The sequence below is a fragment of the Pholis gunnellus genome (assembly GCF_910591455.1).
Source record: "Pholis gunnellus genome assembly, chromosome: 13".
Classification (NCBI taxonomy): Eukaryota; Metazoa; Chordata; class Actinopteri; order Perciformes; family Pholidae; genus Pholis; species Pholis gunnellus.
The window spans coordinates 5,319,850-5,347,051 of NC_136540.1; the positions used below are offsets into that span (position 1 = coordinate 5,319,850).

Consider the following 27,202-nt stretch of genomic DNA (forward strand, 5'->3'; position numbering starts at 1 on the left):
AGATGTCAATGCAATCAATTAAAATGTTGAAGTACATGAAACTTCACATTTTATGACCGCAGTGTTTACTGCGACTGACAGATTGCTTGGGCTACAAAGTAGGTGTCAGCTTACGACACGCTGCAAGTTTTAACTCCTCGAAGCAGCAAATCGACTTGTTGTTTTGAGAAGCCGATGGATTATTTAATTTTTTTGGATGACTGACATCAAATGAATCAGTGTGAAAATGAAATCACAGGAAGGTGTGACAGTGGCTCATATGGGCGGCCCTCTGCTGTGTGAGAGAAGTGTTGAAATCTTGTTGCACAATATTGTATAGAAGTACCGCTGCCAAACCCTTTTCATAGATTAACGCTATAAAGATAAAAAGGCTTTTTGCAATAAGAACATACAGTTGAGAAACAGTCCAGTACATAAATCATTTTCTACGTAAACAGTTTGCTCAGAATAACAATACATATGTTTAAAAATATTTATTTTCAAATATTTCACAATATCCAGGTTGATTTATAAATAATTCTCTATATATATATATATATATATATATATATATATATATATATATATATATATATATATATATATATATATATATCATAGTTAATATGAAGATATTTTAGAATGTAAACTTAATTTGTTAATTTCTTTTTAAAAACAATATTAACGATATTTTTAAAGCTTATGTTGATGGTGAATACGGAAAGAAAACGAGTGATACAAGTGACTGTGCAACACCAAAAAAAAAGCCTCACCTCCTCTAATAAGACACTTCATTATCTGTTACAAAATTACTTTAATTTTAAAGTCATTTAACATACATATATAATCTATTAGACATATAAAATAAACAACTATATATATATATAGTTTAAACTTCTTTTTTTTACATTCTATTATACAATATATTCAATGTTTGTTTCTGCACTGAAACTGCAGAGGTGTCTGTGCACCAGGTTCATTTTGTTCGTGTCACACAGAGAGCATTGATCGGACTCTCCACGCTTACAATTAACGTGTCAGTCACTGCTTTACAAAACAAAACAGAAAAGCACAAGTTAAATGTGAATCACATGTCTTCAGAAACAATGACACACAATGAAAATAACCCATGAAGAAGGAAAGCACTCTGAAAGTTTGATTTAAAAAAAAAAAAAAGGTGCTGCAAATACTGTTCGGAACTACAAGACAAACAGTACCGACGGTTTATTTACAATAACGTGTGTGAAGCAATACACACTTGAAAATCTTCTCTGACTGACAAATGGAAAACAACCTCATGGGGAAATTTTACTGCGATTCACTGAAACGTTGAAAATATCTTTTAGATTTCTTTCAGTGATTCAAATGAAATTGATAAATGAGGCAAAGTAAAGAAAATAGAGTCATTTATGGCACCTCTGAGTTGCTGGCTGAGCTGAACTTCACTCGCTGAACTGTTGCTCAATGTGGACGTTTAGAACGACACACAGAGAGAGACGGAGACATCCCTCAACCGTCTAAAAACATATTGATGAACAATTGCACTTTTTCTTAAAAGCCATTTTAAAAAAAGGAAAAAGACCCTTTAAAGACCTTCTGCTTGATTTCATTTCATGATCAAGGTGAACGTATATGAGCTTTTACTCCAGAGTGTCTGTTTAATTATGTCTCTGCACCACCATCTGATACATAAAACAAAACAAAAAAAAGATACTGCCGATAAACGGTTGGAGGAATGTTCGGACATTTTTCATAAAAAAAATACTTCCATATAATTTACATGGTACAATGGGGCTTATTATACACCTCTATATACATCGTACATCTGTCGTGAAACATTTAAAAACAGTATAAATTAACATTCTTCTTCTTTTTTTTTCCTTTCTTCAAATGGACATTGCACATAGGAAAGTGTGAACGAGCACTGATCGCACATGTAGAGCGTGCCTGTGGTCCACTGTGAACGGCACCAGTCTTGAGTGATGTTGTGCAGCTCAGACCGAACGGTCACGCTGAGCCTCAGCTTCTTATAAAGTGGAGCACTGAGACTTTCAGGATACACTGAGTCACGATAAACTGGGTTTTTTTTTCTCCTGCCGAGCTGGAAACAAGTATAGTGATCCAGGAACAAATTTAAAGATAGATTTTGAAATTAAAATGAAGGTTTTTTTCATACTGTATACAAGTTATCAGATTGTACGAGAGACGCTCGCGTGTTCTTCGGTGTGTTTTCTTCTTGGAAGTGGTTCACCTGTCGCTCCACCGGTACACTCAAACCCTCTTTTTGGTCATCTCACCATTATTGCAGCGCTGCAATGGGACTTAACTTTATACTCAAAATGACCGCGTGAGACGGGAGTGCAGCCTACAAGAGCTGATGAGTATAGTGGCACAAGATCTCCTTCATCTGATGAACTCAAGAGGATTGACATTCAGAAAGCACAGTATATGAACAGATTGTAACATCTTGAAATACTCACAGAACGGCCGTGAGCACCATGTCAGAACTTCCAGACCATGTCAAAACGTAGTGTTTTTGTTGTGATATTCTGAACAACAATACATTGGAGAAAAATAAAGTAAATTCTTGCAGTATTTCCGTTTTTAACGACAATATCGCATTCATAGCAGGAAGCAATGTATTGCTTTTTTTATGTAAATGAGCTCATTTGGTCACGATGGGAGCGTACATTTAGTGACTTCTCTGATAGTGGAGTAAACAAAGAACGACCAGAATAAACGGGGTAACACTGTTAACAGTCAGAATATCTCCCAAATCATTTCTCCAACATTTTTAAATCTCCAAGCTTACACTTCTGCAGCCCTTTGTTGTTTCGGGGTATAAGAGCCACATACACATCAGTGAACTGCTGTGTTTTTACCCAGGAGGGTTAAGACAAGACATGACCTTTTGATGTCTCAATGAACACATAAAATCAATTAAAACCTTTGAGTATAAAACTAGTTTCTCGATGCCATATATTGTTTCAAATATATACTGTATGTAATAAATAAACAAAGTGATTTGGGGTTTCCGTATATAGTTGAATGAATCTTATTAGCTACTATCACTACATTGAGTGTTCAAAAAGAGTTTGGACTCACTGATGAAAAGGTTGCGAAAAAGCATCCAATACATATTTGTAATACACCCATTACAAATCTAGGTGTCATTTTGTTTCAATTTCATGCAGGAAAAACAATAAATTATGACTTATGAAAATATAACTTTAGTATTCCAAATGGACCTGAGCTGGATTTTTAAAGCCGTAATCAGACACAACCATCATAACCGCACCGCGGACGACCCCACGGTGAAAGGCACAAATTATTCCCCCTCCGGTAGCTCGTTTAAGGACTCATCAGAAGACTTCAGAGCTTTGATGTCCTCTCAGTGAAAAAGTGGTGCGACAGTCGTGGCGTCCCTTCTGCAGGCCCAGATTGAGGCTTTAAAAATCTAGATAGACCTTTCTAATAATTGGAGAACACCCCCCCCCCAGCATCCTAGTGTAACATCGTGTTACATTTAAATTCTTGCCCGACCTCTGATTTCAGATATGACAGTCATCTCACGGCTGCGTGTTTCACAATGAGGCTCCTCTCGAGTCACTTGCCATGAACATAGCTGCAAAGTAAATGATCGCTTTGGGGACTTTTGTCGTCTGCCGACTGAAACAGACGCTGACGTCGAGGTCCCGTGTACACAAATCCCTTTTATGAGATGAGCCATTTATACTGGAGCAGAGGTGATGACTGTCGCTCGGGAGGAGGGGTGTCGAGCTGTCATCAGTGAGGAACATAGAATATTAATTCAGGGGGCAAACATAAATATTCTACCTTTTGGTAGGGGGGCGGGACCAAAGTGCAAACACACACACACACACACTTAGAAGGAAACTCTCTTGGATGAAAAACGTCCCCTTGTAAACATGTGAAAGTGGTGTCTTGTTGAGAGCTTTGATAATCCACTCCTTCCAGCTGTTTCACTGATTGGCGACTGAGTGCGATGCGGGCCGGGCCCCTCAGACTCTCCTGTGGATCCTGCCGATGACGTCCGGTCAGTGCAGCCTCTGCTTGTGGGTTTCACTCCGGCGACGAGCTCGACCGCCTTCTTCTGAACGGGCGGCCAGACATCAGCAGTAAGGTCACGAGAAGCAATTCTTCACTTCCAAATGGCCACGAAGTGCTGCCGCCCACACGGCGACGGCACAGTGGGATATCTCGGGCCGGTCTAACGCGGTCCGCGGCGCTACCGAGTCAGCATATTTCGGAAGTCTGAAACACTGCCCGTCTGGTTTTGGGAATGTTGGTATTGCCGTTGTTGCTGATGCGCCTGTTGCTGTTGTGCCTGCGGCAGTTGCTGCTGGATGTATCCCACAGTGCTTTGCTGTGGGACGTTAGTGGTGTGTAAGAATGCTGGAGTAGATCCGCCGTGTACAAGTCCTTGAGCCATCTGTGGACACAAAAGAAAACACGACTCTTTCTTGAACGGTTGCCAATTTAATCCTTGAATTTAAGCCCGCACCATCATCAGAATGACTACTTTGTTTTTAATGCGAAGATATATATATATATATACAGTCCTTAGTTTTGTAATGATTTCAAGCAACATCTTAAAATGTTAAATCACACATGAGGAGTGTTATTAGCAATAGCCAAAATTATGAGTTTAAATTGCAGGCAGGTTGAATTGGACAAAAGGCAAAGTTTAAGGTAACTAAGCTAGTTCCAAAGAACAAGAGAGCAGGCTGGTAATAATCTAAGACCAGGGGAAAAAAACTAAAGAGGAATGTAACGAGGAACATTAATCACAAACACAGAACAACCTGACATTGAACGAGGGAGCTCACTCAGGCTGAATACATCAAGGAGCGCTCGGTGATTAGACACAGGTGCAACAAATCAAGGACAGACAATCACAAAGGCGGGAAAACACAAAGACAGGAAGTAAAACCGGACATGACACATGAGAGTGAACTTTCAAAATAAAACAGGAAACAGACTAAGCACAAACCCAGGACCATGACATCAACAGTATGTCCCTCCAAGAGTCACTAAATTAACAGTTACCACTGTCCCCAAATAACAGGCAGCAGCTCCGTGGCTGCTCAAGAGCCCCAGCAGCACCGTCATGTTTTCCTTTGGCACGTTAGTAGAACAGGTTGGGCTGACATTTAACTTGCTGTAGTTTTGTTATAATGCAGAATTAAGTGCTAGTAGAAAAATAGCGCACTCTTTAGAGAGAGAATTAATTAAAGCCCTGATACAGAGGCGTGATGTTGTCCTCACAACATGACAACTTTATGATTCATGGCTGCACACAATAGGAATGTTTCTGATTTAATTCCACAATCTTTTCTTTTTTTTATAGTAATTCTCACAAGAAAATCATGATTTATAAAATCTTGGGTTGGGAAAATGGACTTGTGACTTGTGCGTGACAAGCAAGTGTGGAGCAAATAATATATCTGACCTGATGAATTTGAGCTTACATCAGAGCTTTGCTGCAAAGCCGAGGTTTTAGAGTGATTGAAAATAACACGGCCCTCTGACAGAATGACACAGTAGCCAGTTGCTGTGGTAACCAAGGATTTAGGTGCAGTGTAATGCCTAAAATTATCATAAATCTGCTAAAATAGAGCCATCGGTAATTAACCTGAGCTGCAATACGCAACGAGACATCACATATTACTTGTAGTTACGAGTCTAGAAGTCAAAAGGACAACAGTTTACACACAGGGACCGACGCTGCGTCATCGCTGCACGGCCGACGGACGGCGTACCTGAAAGAACTGCTGGGGCTGCTGTAGCTGCAGGGAGTGCTGAGGAGCCTGGGGCTGAGTCTGATAGGCTGACGGGGACTGGTTCGCGATGAAACTGTTGTGCGGGATCATTATGGGGGACGTGAAGACCGGGGAGGGGACGAGGACGGCGTTGCAGTTGACCTGCTGCATGGAGAACGACGGGGCGATGATCTGCTGCTCCAAGGTGTATCTGTTGGGAGGGCACAGCGACGAACTTAGGCACAATATGAAATAGCGCCATGCCAAACGGAGAGGTGTGTGTGTGTGTGTGCGCAGTGGAATTAAACGGTTCTCACATGGTTTGGGAGATGCCCATGTTGCACTGGGAAGGCTGCGAGGTGACGCCGCTAGTGGGAACCAGCGTCTGCATTGGCTGGTTCAGGAGCATGCTGCGGGAAATAAGATCGGTCACTGAGAGAACTCAATCTGTACTGTGAAAAAGCAAGGTTTCAGAGAGCATTTTTCCTCATGAAAATAATATCAATGAAGATGTTTTCCCTGCTGACGGCATATTAGTAATTTCACATAGCGTATGCCACACCGCCGATGTCTCTCACCGTAGTTGTCCGTCTTGGTTGAACTCGCCGTCTGTGTGTCTTTGGTTCGTGTCCTGCAGAGACCCCGTGTTGGTCTGAGAGAACATCACGGGGTTGCTGTAGAAGGGCATCGTCACACTTGTGTTCGTCTGCACGGGCACGCTCACCGACTGGGTCTGCACTCTCCGTGCAATCCTCTGCTGGACCTGCTAAAACGAAGGAAACACACACACACACACAGCGTGTAAAAACTAAACATTTGATGTTGTGATTATTACATTCCATCACCTGAAACACCAGGCATCTGTGTCTTTTTACTGTGGTGTTGTTGTGATGTTTATACCTTTAAATAACAGACCGACATTAACGATGGTGTCGTGAGCATTGAAGTAGGCTACCAGTCGTCAGCTGCTAATGACTGAAGGTGATTTGATTCAATATTGATCCTCTTAACATTAGAGGACAGCTTTCCAAACTCTTTGGACAGTTTTACCACAGGTGGTGGGAGATTTGTATTTTTCACTTGTGCAGCTCTGTACCTGTGTTGAGGGTGAGCTGTTCAGTGAGTGAGTGGATGAATTGTGGGCCCCGCAGGACAGTGCTTTAGAGTGGCTTGAGTGCCGCCTGGTCAACTTTGACTGGCTCTGCTGGGCTGCCCGGCCTGATCCCTGCTGCTGCTGCTGCTGCTGCTGCTGCTGCTGTTGTTGTTGCTGCTGTTGTTGTTGTTGTTGTTGTTGTTGCTGCTGCTGCTGCTGGGGCTGTTGTTGCTGCTGCTGTTGTTGCTGCTGCTGCTGCTGCTGCTGCTGCTGCTGCTGCTGCTGCTGCTGCTGCTGGGCCTGGCCAAAGTCATTTTGGACAGGCTGCTGTAACAACATCTTACACACACATAAACTGAAATATTAATCTATCCTCCATTACTTAGATGTCTGTAATGCCTTAGATGTATTCATATTTAGGTGAGGTTACAATGGCAGACAATAAGGGAAGGACAGTCGGTTACGGTTTAATTCTGATTGGCTAACTGTTAATCTGTTGCCTTTGTGTTTCAAGTCACAGCTCATCTCATGTCGCCTTCACAACCAGCAGGCAAAATGACATGTGACAACTTGTGTTTACTCGACAAACACCGCAACACTCCCAGAGCCTCTTCTCTGTGCTTGTTATGGAGGACATGGGGTTGATGGAGTACTTAGGCTGAACTGGTTTGTGCTGGCCTCTTGGTGGGGCCCTTCCACCATCACTCTGAGGGGTTAGGTGATGTGAGCTTACAATATGATGTTGAATTACATTAACAGCACTTACTTAAATGCCTAACTTTTTTTTTTTTATGTCTAGATTACAGTCTGTGTCTATCTTGTTTTCCTTTGATTTAGTGCTGCATGCCATGGGGTGGTTGTGTTTTTGTCTTTATGGGAGTGTTACCTGGAGATTAGCGAGGTGAAGCTTCTCCTTAATGTCGTGCAGCTCCTGCTGCTGCGTCTTAATGTCAGCTTGCAGAATGCGCGTCCTCTCCTCCAGCTGCTCCTTCAGCTGGTTCATTACACAGAGCTGAGGCTGCTGCAGCGGATACATGGGCGACGACGACGACTGCTGCTGCTGCTGCTGCTGCGGTTGCTGTTGCTGCAAAGACATGATCCCAAAAAAAACAACAGACATGAGGAAAGCTTGCCAGTTTTCTTTTGTACTTCATTTATTTTTATTTTCTTCAGTGAACGCAGCATGTGAGGACATAATCAGTTAGCACGAGTCAAATAAATGCTTATTCTTGCGATTCTTCACACTTGAAATTGGTTTTACAAGTCAAAGAAACGATCAGGATGAGTGGCAGTCTTTCTCACTTGATTTTATTACACATATCTTTTAACTGGCCTCGAGGCACAAGCAACAGATGAAATAAACACAAAGCAGCAACCGTCGCAACAATAACACATCGTACACAAACAGAGGAGAGGAAGGCAACAGGCAGGAGGAGACATCTAGGCACTAACCATTGCGGAGTGCTTGCTGCAGGTAGGAGAAAGGGGGAGGCTCAGTTGGGGAACGAGGTCAAAGGAATTTTGTCTTTGTGCCAAATTCTACAGGGAAAATGACAAAGTTTTACACACAATCTTGACAACCTGCGACATGATATGGTGTCAACTTATCTCCGAAGACCGACAGAGACACGTAAACCCTGCGAACTGACCTTTGAACTACCGGGTTGGTGTCTGGCAGACGTCTTCTCGGTCCCGATGGAAGCAGACTGCCATGATGGCGTGCAGGCTTCTGTGTAGGAGTTAGCTGCAGGAAGAAAGACAGGCCAGCTCTAAACACACTTAGATAACAGTGGACTGAGGTTATGTTCAGTTAGGTCATCATCACAGCTTTTCTTTGTCAAATAACTGCTAACGAATGACTGCAACAAAGGCACGACACACTGAAAGTCTTGAAGTTCTGCTCATTTCATGAGTGGGATACAGTTTATTATTAATATTTCAATCTGTCCTTCCTCGGTCAGAGCTGTGCTCATCGGGGAAAGAACAGCTTCATTCAATCTTTGCGTGTGTCCAGTAATCTTCATTTAAAGATTAGGCAGAGATCGGGCTCTCGTAAGATGTACATACAATGAAAATGCATGAGGTCTCTATTGAGGAAAACCAAATAATCATGTGATTATAACTGACATTAGTGTATTAATAACGCTGCAATGAACTTTTTGTATCCTCTTTGAATCAATGGGGAATTGTCCATTTTTCCTAAGCAGAGTAACTATAGCCTTGCTGAGGTGAAGGCAGAACCACTTTTGAAACGCATTTCCTTTCTGGTTTTATAACAATACCGCTGATTCACCAGCCCTAGATTGCCGCCTCATCCTGCCTCGGATTTAAACCCACGAACCGGGACGCATTCAGCGGATGCTTTTTCATCGTAGCCGACGCACAATGAATAAGCCGAGAGGAAACCTCTACTAGCTATTTTTTTCCTGACAGATACAGTTTTATGAATATGTCTTTGGAAATAGTGAAAGCAGTTTTTTTTTTTAATGTGTGGGAAGACAGCAGCTATGTTTATGAACAACTGTAATTAGTCTGCCACTGCGGCTGTGTATTGTTCATAAACACGCAGATGGAAGTGAAAAGTTTTAGACGGTGGGTGGAAGAGCAGCTAAAGTCAGAGAGACTGGAGGCTCAAACAAACAGGGAAGCATTTCATTATTGATGCATCGTCACCCACATATATAAAAGGTAGGTGTTTTCTTGACTTCTGGTCTGCTTAGTTAAAGAAGATTTTACCTCCGATAACAATCAATTGTAGGATTTGTCAGGTTTAAATCTATTGGAATGATTTTATTCTAAACTTTAAAGTCTGAGCGTTATCACCGATGCTGCAGTGAATAACAACAGGAGTCATTTCCTTTGCTGCCATTTGTCCACAGAGGAGAATCCCATTCTTTCTGCTAAACTTAAATAACACAGCAGTTCCCTCAGCAATCTATAGGAGCAGGATTGACCCGCTGTTGAGTGACTTAGCACTTTAGGGAGCAGACGATGACTCACATGCGGAGTCTGACATCGGTGTGTGGGAGGACTTCCGGGAGCTGTGGGAGGAAACCGAACGTGCGCCGCTGTTTCTGTCCCGCGGAGGGTCCAGTGTGGAGCAGATGTCCAAGTACAGCTCCTGAGCCTGGGACACAGAGTGAGGTTCAACACCGAGGGTCAGGTCTGAAGCAGAAATGAACACTGACACACACACCCTGTATGTGAAAGGGAACGTAACTCTTACCTTCACTGAAGAGGGAGCGACCTCAGGTGGAGACAGCTCCTCAAAGCCAAACGCTCTCCTCCTTTCAGCTCGCACTTCAGCATAACTGACAAAACAGCACATAGAGAGAGTATGTGTGAGTGTAAATATTTTTTTTTAAATACAACCAATGCCTTGCACACGTCCCTAATCTCACGACACTGACAAAAGCGTATGCATCTCCAACTCTGCAGACATTAGAGCACCCACCAGGTGCAAAGACCAGGCTCACCTGACAACAGTGTGAGTACAGACGATGAACTCAGGTTTGGAGTTCCACTGGTGGTAAGTGATGTAGTAGTGAGTCTGCAACCAAATCCACTGCTGACCTTTGGTCAGGAAGCGATAGTAGCAGGATTTACCCTTTCCAAACTGCATTACTGAGGAGAAGGAAAAACAGAAGGGAGACCTGTTACCCATTTGTTTTCTGAGATGGATTCGTGGATGTGGTGGCGGTGAAGACAGAGAAGCAGCAGTTACTCACGCTGCTTATGACACTGGGCTATAAGCTCCAAGTCATCCACGTGATAGTAATCATAGCCAGAAGTTCCAAGAACCTCAAAGGGTAAATATCCTATGATTGGTGAAGCCCTGAAACATACAAATGAGTTGATCAACATGCAAGAAAGACAAATTCTTGCTAAAAAAAGTGACACTGCCAATTAAGAGGAGAAGGAATCATGCACATCTTTTACCTGTGATCTAAAAACAGGAACTTCCATTCAAGGCTGTGTCTGGATGTGAATTCATCGCAGGGATCTTCCACATTACACAAATCCTATACAAAAAGAACAGAGTGAGAAAGTCACTATTGGGGTTTCACAGCAATGTAAAGGAATTAGCAGTCTTATGACGTTTTCTTTTTGCCTAAGTCATTGGGACATTTGAATCTTATCCACTAGATTCAGCTACTCTAATGTGAAGCAGGTAGACGTTATACGTTATCACGTTCTGTCTTCAAATTGTCTTCAAATTGTCTTTGTTCAGACATAAAGTGTAGAGTTAAAAAAGCTGCAGATTTAAACCAGTATTTGCAGTAGATTTGTTTGCGAGAAAAAATAATCCATGTGTCATATGGTGCAGACTACACTGTTACAGTCACTCCATCTGGCAAACCAGTGCAATCAGAGTCTTCTACATTTTGGAATAAGTAGAGGGGGAGAGATGAAGCTTGTTCAACAGATCTGGTTCTTCTGGTGCTTTTTTTTCTCTCATGTTAGGCAGAAAAATGCATGAGTAAAGAAAAAAACTGTGAAAACACCTGCCAGACTTGCATTTTCTGGGCTTGGAAGTTTAGAACGTGTTGAGGTAAGTATTTAATGTGACGTGAGTTGATCTCAATATTACCAAGATCTCAGAAAGCTTACAGGACTTTCACTTACTACAATAACTTGTGTCCAGATTTCCACTCAGAGAGCGCCTCTGGGATCAGAATTGTCCTAATGATGTAATCAGCTGGAAGGTACACACTGTGCAAACAAGAAGTCTCCAGATGCTGGGAGTTCTCATGGACTAGAATGAGTGATCCAAAATACCACCACCTGTTTTTATTTTAAAATTCCTTTTAAAGTAATGACAGCGCACACACGCAACACAAACGGAGAAAGAAAGGCCCAAGATGTTAATATCCGCGCTGGTGTTACCTTTAGAAACTGTGGAGTGACTAATCGTACGGTAGCAATGAGGCAGACCTGCTCCTCCAGCGACGACTGAAGGCTTCTCGGCAACGTCAAATCGAGACCGTTACAAGAAGATGTAGGCACTACGTGAGAGAAGACAAGGTACATGGGGTGTACGGTTGGTTGCGAAGTCCATCTTAATTCAATCCCATGAACAAAAAGAAGCTTTTATACATTTTTCCATTCTGTTTGTTAAAGCTACTACAAGGAACTTTAACCGGGATCCATTTAGAAAACCTCTCATATTAATGTGCAGGTCGGATTCTGGTAAACCTGCGTGACTTGAGTTTCATAACCGGCTAAAAGTTCCTCACAGTAGCTTTAAACAAAAGCAGATTAAGAGGATTTATGGACTTTAACTGCACTAAAGTGACACATTTGACTGAATCTTAAGTCTTTAAAAAATCCTTACCATTGTTATGAAACTTGAAATCGCCCACAAACTTGACGTACTCGTACACAGGCGGTTCCTTTGGGTCAATGTTACCTCTGGCTAGATGACAGCAAAATTCAATATGTGCCTCGTCTGAAAAACAGCAGATTTTATTTTCAAGGTTAACAACCTATTCATGATACAAAATCTTTACAACAAATTGTCTTTTATTGAGTTGCTTCTTGATAATGTCTGTGTTTTCTGTATGACACAAACAGCACGGTAGAAAGATCTAAAGTGTAATTTCTATGCGACAGAAAAAAAATCATATGAATTCAATGGATCTGACAGCAGAACATGTCCGCTATCAAGTATTAAAACAACAAAGGGTTAAGGCATAACGCTTATGTACATTTTTGATATTCATTAATACATTTCGTTCATCTGTTGGGAGGCAGTTTATGTGAATTATAAAAATGTGAAATTTCCCATCTTGTGTTACATGATTCAGGATCATTTTCTGTCAAGTGAAGCAAAAATGTAGCTAAAAAGCCAGGCAATCATTTTCATACAAGAAAGACAAGCGACGGATGTGTCTTTTGAAATGTGCCAATGAGATGAAGATCGCTCCAGACACGGCTCTATTTAGGACGAGACACTAGCTCCTCGCCCTCTCTCTTTCTCAGAAAAGCCCAATAGTAACACAGGATTAAGGTCAGTGTCTTGAGCCCCATATACTACACTGCTTTGGATTACTGTGCTAACATAACAGTGATTTAAAGTCTTAACTATGATACTAAGCTAGCTCCTATTATTAGTGAAAGGGCTAATCATAGATCCACACTAATCATCAATCCAATAAACTTTGGACCCCAATTCAGCAACCTGCTCTAAATATAAAGAGCTTTAACTCGGAAAAAGAACTCGTCAGGAGTCAGGTATAGTTTGTATGTCAGACAAAAGCCTTCTTACACAGATCTCTGAGCTAAAAGTGAATAGTAACGACACCGACTATATATTCCTCTCACATACTGAACTTTTCACCTCCTGATATGGGAGACAACCAGACACAACGTGGTGTTAAGAGACAGACAGGAGACAGACGTGTGCGGAGAGGCCTGTCCGGCAGGATACTCACTGTCCAGGAAGTCAGCACCAATGGGGTCAGTCATCAGCATGTGGGATGATAGCAGCTTATACACCTCCCCGTGTTCCCGCTCCGGGAGGAAATTCAAGATATTTTGGTCCACCATATCTGACTGGTGCAAAAGGATAGATGAACTTTAAGCATTTTAAAGTAGTTCCAGACGCGCTCAGAGCTTATGGTCAGTTTTGAACCGGCGCATTCAGTAATCGATGAATTGTTTCGTTTCATTCATTAACTGTAACGAAGTTAACGTTAATCGCTATATGCTACTTAAACAATCTCTTGTAAATGTGTTTTGGGAACACAAATAAAATAAACATCGAGGCAAATATAAAATGTCTACTTCTAACATGTCCTGGATCAGATCAGATGAATTGCAGATATAAATGTACCAGTGCAAGTCAAATATCGGCCAAATAATATATCGGTAAACATGTAACGGGTCTTTTTCTAATCATGCAGCATTTGTACTTCATCAATTCTTAAATAAAAACAGAACAACAACAAAAACAAAGCTGTGTTAGTAAGAGAATAGAAGTCACTTTTTTCAGCTTATTTCACATACCGGTAAATGGCCAATGAGTGAAGACACACTGTCAGATACGTATATGATGTTGCCATCTGTAGTTAATGCGACCAAGAAGCCATCTAGGGCCTGAAGGGAGAGGGAGAGGGAGAAATTGGGCTCATAAGGTGTGAAGGCATAAATGAAAAATTGCACTCTTACATTGTGACCTATCGTCATTATCTGTGGCAGTCTCTAAGAGCCTCCTCTACTAGTACCACACTTTGGAAGTTAGGAATTTTATTCTCATCATGTCTTCTTGCCCAGCTCTCCGTGGGCGTTTAAGGGAGAGGGCTTCCTTGTTGTTTTATTAACAGCATTAATCAATGCCAGAGCTTAATCGACTTGGGCTCTTCCACGAACACATCCTCCTGAGCTTTACCTCCAGCATTAGCTGAGTGAACTCCTCATTACTGAGGAACGAAGGCTTCCAGTCCTGTCTCACATCACACGTTTCGTTCTGCGCAGTGATGTCTGAAAAAGACAAGGCCGAGGATTAAGTGTAATAAAGTGCCTGGGAAGAAGTGTATTTGGGTAATAATGGAAGTAAAGGGGGGAATAAATAAAAGGTGTGTCGAATGGGAGAAACAATACTAACACAGTCCATTTCTCAAACTGTGAATACATGCTGTATGTATTTCCCTACCTTTCTGTTTCTGCAGGAAGTCAATAGTTCTCTGCAGTATGGTGGACTTGTCCATCTTGCGCGGATGGCCTTGACCCTGCAGCATGGTGCATAGCTCCTTGATGAGCACATTGAATTGGTCTCTTCTTTTCTTTTCCGATTTGTTACGAGATGCCCTGCGGCAGTCAACACAAGAGAACAATCATAAATCAGTGGAGTCGCAGGTGGAAGCTCAGCCAATCAAGCACCTGTCGTTCATGTTTGTTTATCCCGTTTGGTCTGAGCGTTGCTTTTCCAAACAAAAGCGAGCCAAGACTGCGGGGACACAGTTAGCTGCAGACAGACGTCGAAGAGGGAGAGAGAAGGAAACGAGAGAGCGGAGCAGCAGCACAGCGATATAATACAGAATAAAGCAGTTCAATTTACACTGAACATTTTCATCTTGATTCTCTCCCTAATGTGTTTCAGCTTGTATCGGCTCCTTGTGAAGAATTATGAACCAACTCTGCAGTTCAACAGAGCTGTTCAGCCTCTTTTAGCTCACTGTTTCGGATTCACGGCCCATATGCGTTTATTGATGTCTGTCTTTGATACTGTTTTTAGCAAACGCTATTAACAAACCCACTGTGCGTTACCTGCTACACAGTAGACAAAGTTAGCAAGCTAAAGCATATTTTTCTAAGGAGTTGGGGGAATATTGGATATCCAACAGGTGGCCAAAGCCTCGCCTGTAATGGAGCCACGTTATCAACACATTTATGCAGCTTTAATAAGAGAAAATGCTTTCCATCTCCATTACTGAAGTAGCAAAGAGAGAAACTACACATTGATTTAGTAGAGTTGTAAATATAGGAGTTAAAATGTACACGCTCGACATACAAACGTTAACAAAAAGACTGAGTACCTTTTCGCCCTGTCTTTCTCATCTTCATCCATTAAATCGTCCACCAAGCTGTTTGTGCTGGAAAACACAGGCGTACAAGGTCAATGTAGTTTGTTTGATGATTTCACAGAGTCATCAGATAATAGCTTGGCATATTTAAAAGTTGTCACGATACATTGTTGAACCTTTCATAACAGGCCTTTTCTCACAGCAGACGCTTCGACTCGTCACAGTAGGAAAATGACATGTTACTAATAACACTGACAATGAGTCTGTTCAAGTGTCTCAGTAAGCCATGGCAGTGTGACAGTGAACCAGCATGCACAACACCAAAAACCCTGAAACCCAAGCAGCTAAATAAAATTCAGCTACAGCTATTTTGTCATTTACACCCACGCTTTTCGTGACAAAAAGTGACACGTCAAAATGTCTTCTGCAAAACAGATAAAGATCCGTGAGGTTAGCCTCGACAAACTGTGATCCCATGTCTTTAAGCACTCTCCACTGTTAACACCATGACTTGGAATAACCTGGTAACCCAGTTGGAGTGCCGAGTTTTCCTCCCGTGTTTAACAGGTCACTGTGGCACGTAAACGTCCTGCTCTATATTTGGTCCGTGCACACTCTGGCTCACACAGTTTGATAATGACAAGAAATATGGCAGCAGGTTTAACACGTGGAATCACATTTTATGTTTTAGAGGACACCTGTTCTCTCAAAGAGCCGAGGGGGGAGTTAACTAGCAGCCAGTGTGAATATTTACTATCTGAGGCCAGAGTGGCGCGTGTGGACTTTAATATACTGTAACAAGGTCATCAGTGGCAACAGACATAACCATAAAGTCGTAAACCATTGAGGTATATGTAAACAGCCTCATCCAAAAATAGACTTTAACCGGCCAGTATGTAAGGTGCCACAGATAAGCAATTTCAAGGTGTGCCGCCAGGCTTCTGCTACGAGACGGGACTCTTTCGGGGGTTCTGTTGGGTTCAAGTCGGGTTCAGAGCGTGTGGAGTAAAGCTCCAAGCTCGGGTATGGTTATTTTTTTATTTAATCTAAAATAGAAGGTGCCGTTTAAATATTTTGTATTTTGTATTTTAGAAACTATTAATGTTTAACCATAATTAATGCTTACAATCCATAAAGAAAACCATTTAACATGTTAGCTCAGGTTTCTTTCACCCTTTATATGTAGCCTACTAATGCAACATCTTAATTGGGAATAGTTTAAAAGGTTGAAGAACTATTTGAACAATATAGAATATGTACATATATAAGTACTGTGTATGGAGCAGAAGTACAATAAAGATCACAAAGTGAAGTTAATTAGTTTGAATACTCACTCCCATTCTCTGTGGCTGGATGGACAGGGGCCCCCGAAGTCGGAAAGGTTGTCCATACTCACTCCTTTTCCCAACCAGGCCCTTTCTGAAGTCTTAGAAGTCCCATCCGCGCTGACCTCGTCTGAACACTCGTTTGGAGAAACCTAGCGCGGACCAGTTGCCCACCGCCTCCTCGAGTCCACCAAGGAAACGCCAAATCCTGTGAAAACAGAGCCATTGCGTTGAAGATGAAAACCGTTTCGCATTAAATTCGTATTTTCTTTGGAACCTGCAGAGATGAAAATACAGAAAGATCCACTATTCATCTGTAAAAAAAAACAAACAGTCTTTTTCTTTTTACTATAAGGACTTATATGGACTTATATTAATGTGTTCTGCAGGATAACCATTTAAAAATACAATATAAAGTGTACTAGCAATCTTCAGCTCCTACCTGGGTACAGTGCTTCATCACTAAAGAAGCGTTTTTGCACAGGAGGAGTTCCCCTGACCTAGAAAAATGTTTGAGGCAGAAACCTCTTTTGATAACCCAGCATAAGAAAGAAGAGAGTGTAGAACAGCCACGTCCTTCACATCCTATGTACAAAACAAGCTTAAACAACACGGAGCAGAGGCCTCGATTATAAACCACACTGAGAACTCACACACCGAAGCCTTGGTCAGCTGCAATGAAACAACATACGGGTGTATTCCATTACAGATATTAATACATTGTCTGCATATAGTCTTTATGTGGTTGACAGAACATACTGTATATCATCTCAGTCACCAAATATCAACTGTATATATATATATATATATGTTGTAGCGACCCTGTACAGTAAGAGCTGGTCGTAGAGGGGTCAGGCTGTCATCTCCCTCTCTCTGGCCAATCACGGGATGCACTGTACACGTTAGTCAAGGTGCGTGCCTGTGATTGGTGGAGCAGAGGGGAGGAGGGGGTTACCTGTTCTGTGTCAGGAGCTAGTCAAGGTCGTTAGACCGGAACCAACGAAGAAGTGTGTTGATGAAAGCTGTACGAAGACCGATAATGTTCACTGATTGATGGCGGTTTCTGTTAATAAACCAGTCTCGCAAGTACCTCACTCTGTCTCCGACTCGTCAGTGGAACATTACAATATATATGTATATAAGCACAGTAACAAAGAGGAATAGTTTTGCTCGTTGCTACTTTTAACGCCAGTCTTTCCTGTAGGAAAACTAAACACACTACTTTCTTTTAGCCTTTATTAAATTAGTAGTTGAATTAGTTTGTGGTCTGGAAATATTTTACATTATATAAGAATTATTATTACAGTTGGGTAATGTGAATTCAGGCAGTCGTCAGTGCTTTTGCTGGTTTCTCTGAGAGATTTACACAAGAAACCTCAGGGGAAACTACCATTATTACATTTTCTATCATTTCAAATCAAAATGAGCTCCGTTGCCCTGAATAATTACTCCAAAAACACTATAGGTCTAAAAAAAGAGTTCCCCTGCCTGCACTTTCCTCAGACTAGCCTGATCTCACAGAGTCTTATGGTAAAGAAGTATATCATGATACTGACATGAAGGTCTTTCATTTTAGGATATTCTTAGGTTTCAATATTCGTCTCTACTCCGACAGCATGAATGAACCTACAACTGTACGCAGCAAATGCAAATATGTGAATGTGATCGATTGTCGTTTTGTCAGCCCTGTGACTGATTGGCGACGTGGATGTGCCCGCTGCTCGCGCAGTGTAAATGGTGATGGTGAATGCACTTGCATTTATGTAGCTCCCTTCTAGTCTTTGGACCAAAGCGCTGTACGCTGCACGTGAACATTCACCCGTCAATGTGTCAGCAGCCAATAGACGAAAGGATGTCCGGACTTATTGAGAAAAAAGAAGATGCATTCTATGTGACAGAGCAGAGCATTGCAACTCAATACATTTCTCAAGTGGCGCAACACAGGAAAACACAATTCTCTACATTTTAAAGTGTCTTATATTGACTGACCTTCACCATACTGTTGTCATTGTTCTGAAGTTGCCATGTCCCCAATATTCCCCCAATCTTTACTCTTGTTGCCTCAAAATATTGTTTTAAAAGAAAGTGAACATTTAACAAGTTGACGTGTTGTTGTTTGGCGGATCAATGCAAACTTGTTAGATCTTGAAATTAAGATTGAGCTATCCACTGATGATGCACACACCCCACTTTCAAGCTTAGCTGGTTCATAGAAGGCACAAACCAAAGAAACACACCTTTCCATTAGTCTTAATTAATGTCAACAAACCAACATCTCCTCCTCTGTCCACACACACACTCTCACACACACACACACACACACACACACACACACACACACACACACACACACACACACACACACACACACACACACACACACACACACACACACACACACCCATTAGAAAAGAAAGCAGGAAAAGCAGCAGGGAGGATCTTTGCACTCAAGGATGTTGAACTGCCGACCACTGAAATTCTAATATGTTACAGACAAATCAAGCTATTATTTAACTGGGACGTTGAGATTTGAATGTTTCCCAAATTGATCATGATGAGCAAGAAAGAATATCTGCTATCGCTGAAGTTAACACAAAAAAAAACTCACTCACATACTACCAAACTACTGTTTCAACAGATTACAGAGTCACAGCTGAACCTAAAACCTCTTTACGCCAATAAAGTGTTGATACAGTAACAAAATGTAAAACATTCGACCGAGGTGCATGTTGAATAAAGAAAAAAAGCCAACATAAAACAAATTAATTAATGATGATAATTACATTTAATCTATTGTAAAAACATATTATACATCTGGAAAATTACCTTTAAAAAATGCCATTTTTGGCGCACCAAAAATCCCTTTATGCAGCTTTAAGTTACACTTCTTCCCACTCCAAAGCTGTGTGAAATGAATCCTCACATATCAGCCATGCATTCTTTTAACGTATTAAAAGGAAACCACACCTTGCAAGGTTAACAGCTCAGAACCACCAGAGTCTAGTTACACTTGTGCCTTCGGGTATTTAAAGCCTTTAACCAGCGACCTCCACTCCTGACACCGGTCTGTACACTGAAGTTCAAGTTTATGACTAAACTCTGTACGTAAACGGGCCGTAAAAGGAATGGGGGACGATCACTCTGGCAATAAATTACTTTATTGTTGCACATAACCTACAAAAGAGGAAACGCAAAGTCAGATTAGAAGTGTTTTTTTTTCTTCTTGAGAGCATGTAGGTTTCATTTTAAAGTTTAATGGCGGTAAAAGCCCCCACTGCCACAACAACTGAGCCTCACACCTCCCCCTGTAGCTTGTTGTGGGATACAATGTTCTCCCTCAGTTCATCTAGTTTAACTGTACCTACTGGGTTTCCTGAGGCAAACAGCACTAGCACACTGCAGATTTCTAAAGTCAATACCAGATTTTCCAATGCTGTGCCACCCTCAGACACCAGACCTGATCGCTGCTGAAGATAAAATCCTCCACTGCGAGAGACAGAAGGACATCTGAAAAGCCCTTGTTCCCTCTTCAATTTCTGTCTGTCAGATCCTCATTTGCAGAGCTTGCGTGCGGCTCAGGTAATGATAATTATGTAGTTAATGGTGGATTAACAATGGAGCACACGGGTTGTTTTTTGATACAGTCATTAACTTCCTGATAATGTTTGACTTGCAGAAGACCTGGGCACAGATGATGGATGTTGACAGAAGATATTGCCTGGAACTGTCTTCGACAAAATACCTGTTTGACATCAGGGATTGGGGCGTGGCCGGCAAGCCTATCGGCTTCAACACAAAAGGAGTCTAACTGCAGCGTTACATGAGCATTATGAGCAACATCGCCACCGCCACCGCCACACAGACATCGTAACACGTTATTGTCTGCCTCACATTCTTGCAGTAGTTTCACAATGATGAAGTGGACAAGGGCAAAACTCTCGCAGGGCTTTATTCTTAACCTCATAATGCTTATTGTTTTAGCATAGAGGATGTTTACTGGGCAATTCATACAAAGGTGCAGTTTAATATATAATGTAAGCCAAACCTAAGAAAACCTACTTTACACCTGAATATAATATGATAATGTACAACTCACAAATTAGAATTAAGACTGGCACAATTACCTTCTATGTAGAAAGCCTGTCAGCTCCACTTCTCTGGTAATATTAAGCCTTTATAGGCAACGTTGCAAATCGAGGAGCAGGACTGATTTATGGTCAAACTGGATTTTGGCACCAATGAGATGAAGCCAAAGATCAGGAAGGAAAACAGGCCTGTCTCGTTTCTCAATAGATTTTCCAGAAACCCTGTCACAATATATCAAGATAGAAACCGTATAAATCTCATCGCCTCCTAAATTTGTAATCACCAAACAGAAATGGTCAGATTCATATCACTGATATATCACAAAAAAAAGTTAAAATCCAGCCAATATCACCAGCTCAGACGTTGGCAGCATCTCCAATTTATTGATATTTCAAAACAGAAACTTTAAAAGCCACAGGCCATCTCTGATTATCAAAACCATGAGAAATGCAAAGCACCACTTTAGACCAAGCTACCTCCTTGAGAAAAAGCTGTACTGCTTTCAGAAGAGGCAAACCGTGTAACTTGCAAATAATGGCTCCATTAACGGCTAATACATTATTTAGCAAATCAATATCAAGAAACAATGACACACGAGTGCAAAATAGACACATTCTGTACAAACACTAATGAAGTGCTAAACCAAACATGAGCAAAGACCTGGTCCTCATACTGAAAGCTCACAATAAAAGAAATGTTCGTCATCACTATAACACTTTATTTTCGTTGTCTGTATTTGGCTATGTCCCTTCATAATGAATTAAAGAGCAACAATTCATAATGCCATTAGTTATTACTTCTGAAGTGATGGCGAAACATCTACTCTCTGTAATACTAAAATAAATCCACAATGAAGAGAGGACTTTTTCTAGGGCTGCCCACTTTTTAGTTGATTCTTAGTTGAGTCGATTCCATTTTCTTTAGTAATTGGTTTTATGCTGATTGACTCATTTACACAAAGGTTATGAGCACGTCTCACACGACACGACACGAGATTTAAAGTGGTGCTTTTGTGTGATTCTTTGAGGCTAAACTCAGTTTTAAAGATCTGTAGATTAAATCAACTAATCGATTAGTTGACAAAAATGTATGTTTGTTAGTCGACCCCGAATTTCTGTTTTCGAGGAGGACAGCCTTCACAGGGTTTATCATGTTAATGTTTCACCATGCTCTCACACACACACACACACACACACACACACACACACACACACACACACACACACACACACACACACACACACACAAGAAAATGAATCAGGTAGTAGACTTGGTAATAAAGGGCGACCTGCAAGCTTTCTGACAGCCAGCTGGGGAGCTCACAGTGTTGTTGCTGCTCTCATGCTGACAGATTAATTTAGGTTACTTGTTAATCCAGGGGGTAGTGACTGCATGCTACTGTCTGGTTGGGGAACTGTTTACATTGCCAGACCACCTCCACCTGCATCTGGTTTAGAGCTGACGGCTCAAGCTGTCAGGTAAACATTAACTGGGCCTGGACAAGCTTAGTGTAGTCAAACCGGAAATGTTTGGTTTGACAGATATCTAGGTCTGCTTTATCTTTTATCGCATATAATCTGGAGTCATATTTGTGCAGAATTAACTAATTTGCTTCAGTTCCCCATAACATGGTTATTACGGTTAAATATTAAAATACAGAACAGGTTATCTAAAAACTGAATTCCTCAACTTCCAACAAAGTTGATCACAAATGTATCTGCTGGTCTTTTGATTCTGTCAACATAATAATCCATATATGTGTATGTACATATTTGCATATGCAGTGGTGTGAACATATTTAAGTTCTTATAAAATGTAAGATCGTATTGATCAGTTTCTAAATGAGTTTTAAAGAGTTTCTGTTTTCTGTTGTGATTCATGGTGTTACGTGATAAGGAAACAGGAAATACTTCTATTGGTTACTAAATGAAAAACAGTGAGGAGGCCAATGAGTGCACTCAATGACCCTTCATCCTCCAGTATACACAGTAAATAAGTAATTCTGCCACACTCCAGACAGAGGACATCTCTCTAAAACTATGTCAACTGCAAATGAGAAGCCCCAAAATGCCCCGAGAACAAGAAAAGAGAGGGTTAGTCAGAGAAATGTGAACTCCAGCAGACTTAAAGCTGCCGGGTTGGGTAACAGTAGCCTGACCTAAGCCTGCTGAGAAATTATTTAAGGATTTATTTTCCCGTGACACTTAACATTTTGGTCTTACAATGACGAGGTGTTTGCCATGCATGTCATCAGCAGAGGTAAATGGGTTATTTCACCTTGTAACCGGGGCACTTTCAAGTCTGAGCTAAAAAATATGTAAGCAGCATTCAAGAGCGCCGGCTATATGTAACGTTACTAATACAGACTTCTGTATCGGACTAAATACATCTTCAGCCTGCGCAGTCTGGCTCTCCTAGAACATGTTGAAAAGGGGGGATAATCTCGCTCTCGACGCTTCGACCACCCCTCCTTTAATTAGAAAAGAAGCCACTCGTGAACTTTGATGTCACAGACAGACTGTAAACGGGTGACAGGCAACGCTTTTTGCGCTCGTGACGCGAAACTGAAAGCTGTAATTAAATCCCACGTACCTTGAAAGGGGGTCTCCTGCAGGAATAAAGATCCGCGCCTAACTTTGATCAATCGAGTCATCGTATTTAAAACTACAGCATGGCAACTGAAGCGCAACTGACGTGACCAGCGTCTGGCTGAATGCTGCACCGAAAGCGTTAAATTGCATAACAAACGCCTAAGTTAATAACGTGCAGGTTATTAATCGCCGGGTGAGCTGCCTGCGGCTCCTCATTTATCAACAACACACGAAACAATAAATAGTCCCATTCGTGGTGTTTGCTAGTCTATTTTTTCAGGCACAGTACTGCACATCCTCCGCTGGCAGCTACTTGTAAACAGGACCGAGTGGCTGAGAGCAGAGAAAGTAGGTCAGCTGGTAGCTCAATACTCGGCTAACAACGGCAGCGGCATAAGCAGTCTGCTGTGCAACACAAGCGAAAGAAACCTGTAGTGACCGGGAGGAGGAGGAGGAGGGGGGGTGATCGTAATCTTCAACACGTGCTAAATGCATAATATCACCCCACTGGATGTCGTGCTTAAAGTGTCGCCTGTAATGCCACTTGGCCGTGGAAGCATGACATGAAGCCTGATCTATTATAGGGTCCTCATTCATCCACATGGATCAGTGTCAACTCTTAAAAGTAAGGGACTGACATATGTCTGTCAGAGTACAGTGTGAAGGAGAATCACAGGTAGAGGAGGCGATGGTGTCTCCTCCATGACAGCAAGACGGTGCCTGTCTGACCCTAGCTGTACATTTCTAATCCATACATTTCAATCTGGAAGAGAGAAAGAAATTTGACACTCAAAACAAGAAGCTGAAGGCTTTTTTTGTTTTTCCCCTCAAGTACTTCCCCACTTCCTATGTGGGGTTTTTTTGGTACAACTTCCTGGTTGCCTTTTCCCTCAGCTGAAGTCTCAAATGTGGGTCAGCAGTCTGCATGACTTCATGGGCTCATAATGGACCGGCTCCAAAATCTTTTGCTTCTCTCAAGTGATCACACAAATGGCTTCAGATGCAGATGTGTATCTGACAGCTTTTAAAACAACCACAAGTTAACATTCAAGACAATCTGTGTACTTTAAGAGCCTATTTTGAGATAAAGAGAAGGATGTGTAACTTTAGATTTAACCCTTTCCGTAATTGATTGTCATAATCAATCAGTATGATAATCATTCCACAGTTAATCTGTGCAATCTCCACAGTCTACAAAGTATGTCAACAATTGCACATCTTGAATTGGATCAACAAGGCATGAACCAACTGCTGATTGTCAATATGGAGATGGTAATTGTTAATTACGATTTTGTTATTTTTATGACAGACCTAAATGTAAAGAAAAGAAACCTGAACAGAAGCTACAATTGCAGTTGCTTTATGTGAGACCCTCTTTCAGTCTGAGGTTTGCAAGTCTGGAATCTTAACACTTGCTGACACTGAGTCATCGCTGTGTGATTACTTTTGTACTTTCTTTTCTTCTTTTTTTTTTACGCTAATGCTAGCATGACGCCATGCTCCCATTTACATTGTCAATGGGTTAAAGTGTTGCGCAGGTATCATGGTTAGCATGCTCACTGTCCTAGTTAAGCATGTTAGCATGCTAACATTTGCTAATTAGCAACAAACACAAAGTAGCCTGTAGCAGAGGCTGATGGGAACGTTATTCGCCTTGAAGGCATTTTGTCAGAAAATCTCCAACGTTAACACAATTCATCCTGAGGGGAACACGAATGGCAATTCCAAACTTTATGGCAATCCATCCAATATTTGTTGAAACGTTTCACTCAAAATCACAGACGTGAACCTAGCGTTGGCGCTAGAGGAAAAGTCATTAGGGCTCATTCAATGGGGACCATGAATGTCCGTCTGAAACATCATGGCAATGTTATACATTAGTGGCGTTAGTAGTCGCTGAGATATTTCAGTCTGGAACAAAGTGGTGGACCGACTGACATTGACATTTGTAGAACCACACCCCCAGCATCTCTAAAGCACTGGGTATGGAGGGTGAAGTTCAACAATAATCAAGAATCTGATTCAAAGCGAGAACATCCCTGTTATCCCTTCACACTGATCCAGCAGGACACCAGCTAAGCTGCTGTTTGTACATCATGACAATCCCACTTAAGGATTTTCCCCCTCTGGCCTATATTGACTTATGTCTGACAGACCTCTGACAACAAATGTGTTCTTCTGTCAGGGTCTTTGATCTATTCGACAAGGTCTTAGTGCTCTAATATAATCTCACAGCGTCCTTTCCTTTTAATTCTGGACCTTTAGGTTGCGTAGGAGAGTTCCCCTAATAATAGATGGTATTGACTTAAAAGCCAGTTGTCATGTGAGTGAAGAGATAATGGAGCACATGAAAATCAGACATCAGAAAACCTTAAGTGCATGTTCCCAATTAGACAAAAGCAGCTTCTCATAATGGAGAGGGCAAGCTTTGGTCCTGTGAGTATGAGCTGCCTCTTTGAACATTTTAAGCAAATCATTTTAAAGATTAAAAATATATATATCTACCCCCTTTGAGCACATTGAATACAATATCAATAATAAGCTGTGCAATGTAATATACAGAAATATGAAATAATGTGTGCACAGACACAGACATCTTTATCTCATGTTCTATATGTCTGGGGTCCCTGTGGATGTGTTTATTAGCTTTTAACAACATTACTTTTAAACCAGAAACAGTCTGTGGGTATGTGATTTCAACGTCAAAGCCTCTGCAAGTCGTCATTATTTGACATTTTAGGATTAGAGTCTCTCTCCAGACGTCCTTGGGCTTGAGACAAGAGTAATAGCAATGCTACATTTGCAGACCACTTGCCTCAGTGGCCATCTTCGTGTAATGACTCACACTTTCCCACTGTTTATTCAGACTGCAGCTGTTGTAGTAGTCCAGGTTTTCGATGACTGATCTGGCTTCTGATGCGGTACCAGTGTGATGCCAGTTCAACCAGCTTGTGAGACGCGGAGTCACAGCCACACAGCCAGTCTGCCAATTATTGGCATGGCATCTTTTATTGAGGCGATAGCACTTGACTGTCTGTGCTAACTCACTTCAGTCGCAAATTCCCACTGTCTCACCACTCTTCTGCTCCACAGCCGATACAGAGTTAGAGAAAACTAGTGCGCTTAGTTCTGCACTTCGTATGAATGAAAGTGACGGCTGATCAAGGAGGGTGTCTGCTGAACAACCAAAATAATGCTTCCTGTGTTGAAGTAAAAGTAGACTACGTTGGAGTTAATGCATCAAAAAAATCCTTATTCCACTGCTGTTTATGTGTTGACACTTTCAAGCATGCTACAGTTTAGCCCCCCCCACTATACATTGGCCACATTCAATTCCCAACATTTGCCCTTTCTGTGCGGAGCTCCCACTGTGTGATCATAATTACCGTCCACCTGACTTCCATGTCTTTCAGACAATTTTCTCACAAACGAGGAAATCAAACATTAATTATATGTTGTGGCTCATACCAGACAAAGACACTAGAAAATACTTTGAAAACCAAAACCGGGAAAAATAAATATTCCATTCAATCATCATGCAATGTCCGAGTGAATACACAAAGAGTATGAGATGACCTGCAAATAGCGTCAAATGTTTTAAGCTAAGCAACAAATTGTTGTGTCCTGGTGTGTGGCCTCATTTGATGGCCATGTTTAGGGAGTTAAATGCTGATAATAAGTAAATTATAGTCATTATTAATATTTCAGTCAAGTGTGATTACTTACGGTTTTGTGTAGCAGAGGTCTCAGTTTTTGTATGGGGTATTTATTCTATTGTACCTCTACCAACATTTATTCAGATATGCTGGCTGCCACATTT

At 41.5% G+C, this 27,202-nt stretch overlaps 1 protein-coding gene across 7 annotated transcripts; it reads right to left on the reverse strand.

Annotated features, from left to right (window-relative positions):
• Positions 1-625: 625 nt before the first annotated feature.
• On the reverse strand, positions 626-16,899 carry npas2 (neuronal PAS domain protein 2). 7 transcript variants are annotated; one of them, XM_079171578.1, is made up of 21 exons: positions 16,715-16,899; positions 15,393-15,449; positions 14,510-14,664; positions 14,246-14,337; positions 13,864-13,953; positions 13,290-13,410; positions 12,191-12,304; positions 11,743-11,861; positions 10,795-10,877; positions 10,584-10,690; positions 10,332-10,479; positions 10,082-10,166; positions 9,856-9,982; positions 8,505-8,599; positions 8,308-8,394; positions 7,742-7,939; positions 6,859-7,125; positions 6,341-6,528; positions 6,080-6,172; positions 5,763-5,997; positions 626-4,432 (listed from the first exon to the last, which is right to left on the reverse strand). In XM_079171578.1, the coding sequence occupies exons 1-21, from the start codon at positions 16,768-16,770 to the stop codon at positions 4,229-4,231; spliced, it is 2,721 nt and encodes a 906-aa protein (XP_079027704.1). In that variant the 5' UTR covers positions 16,771-16,899; the 3' UTR covers positions 626-4,228. The 7 variants fall into 7 exon arrangements, with proteins under 7 accessions (XP_079027704.1, XP_079027703.1, XP_079027702.1 ...); XM_079171577.1 differs by having other exon boundaries at positions 6,859-7,155; XM_079171576.1 differs by having other exon boundaries at positions 5,763-5,973; positions 6,859-7,194.
• Positions 16,900-27,202: the final 10,303 nt, after the last annotated feature.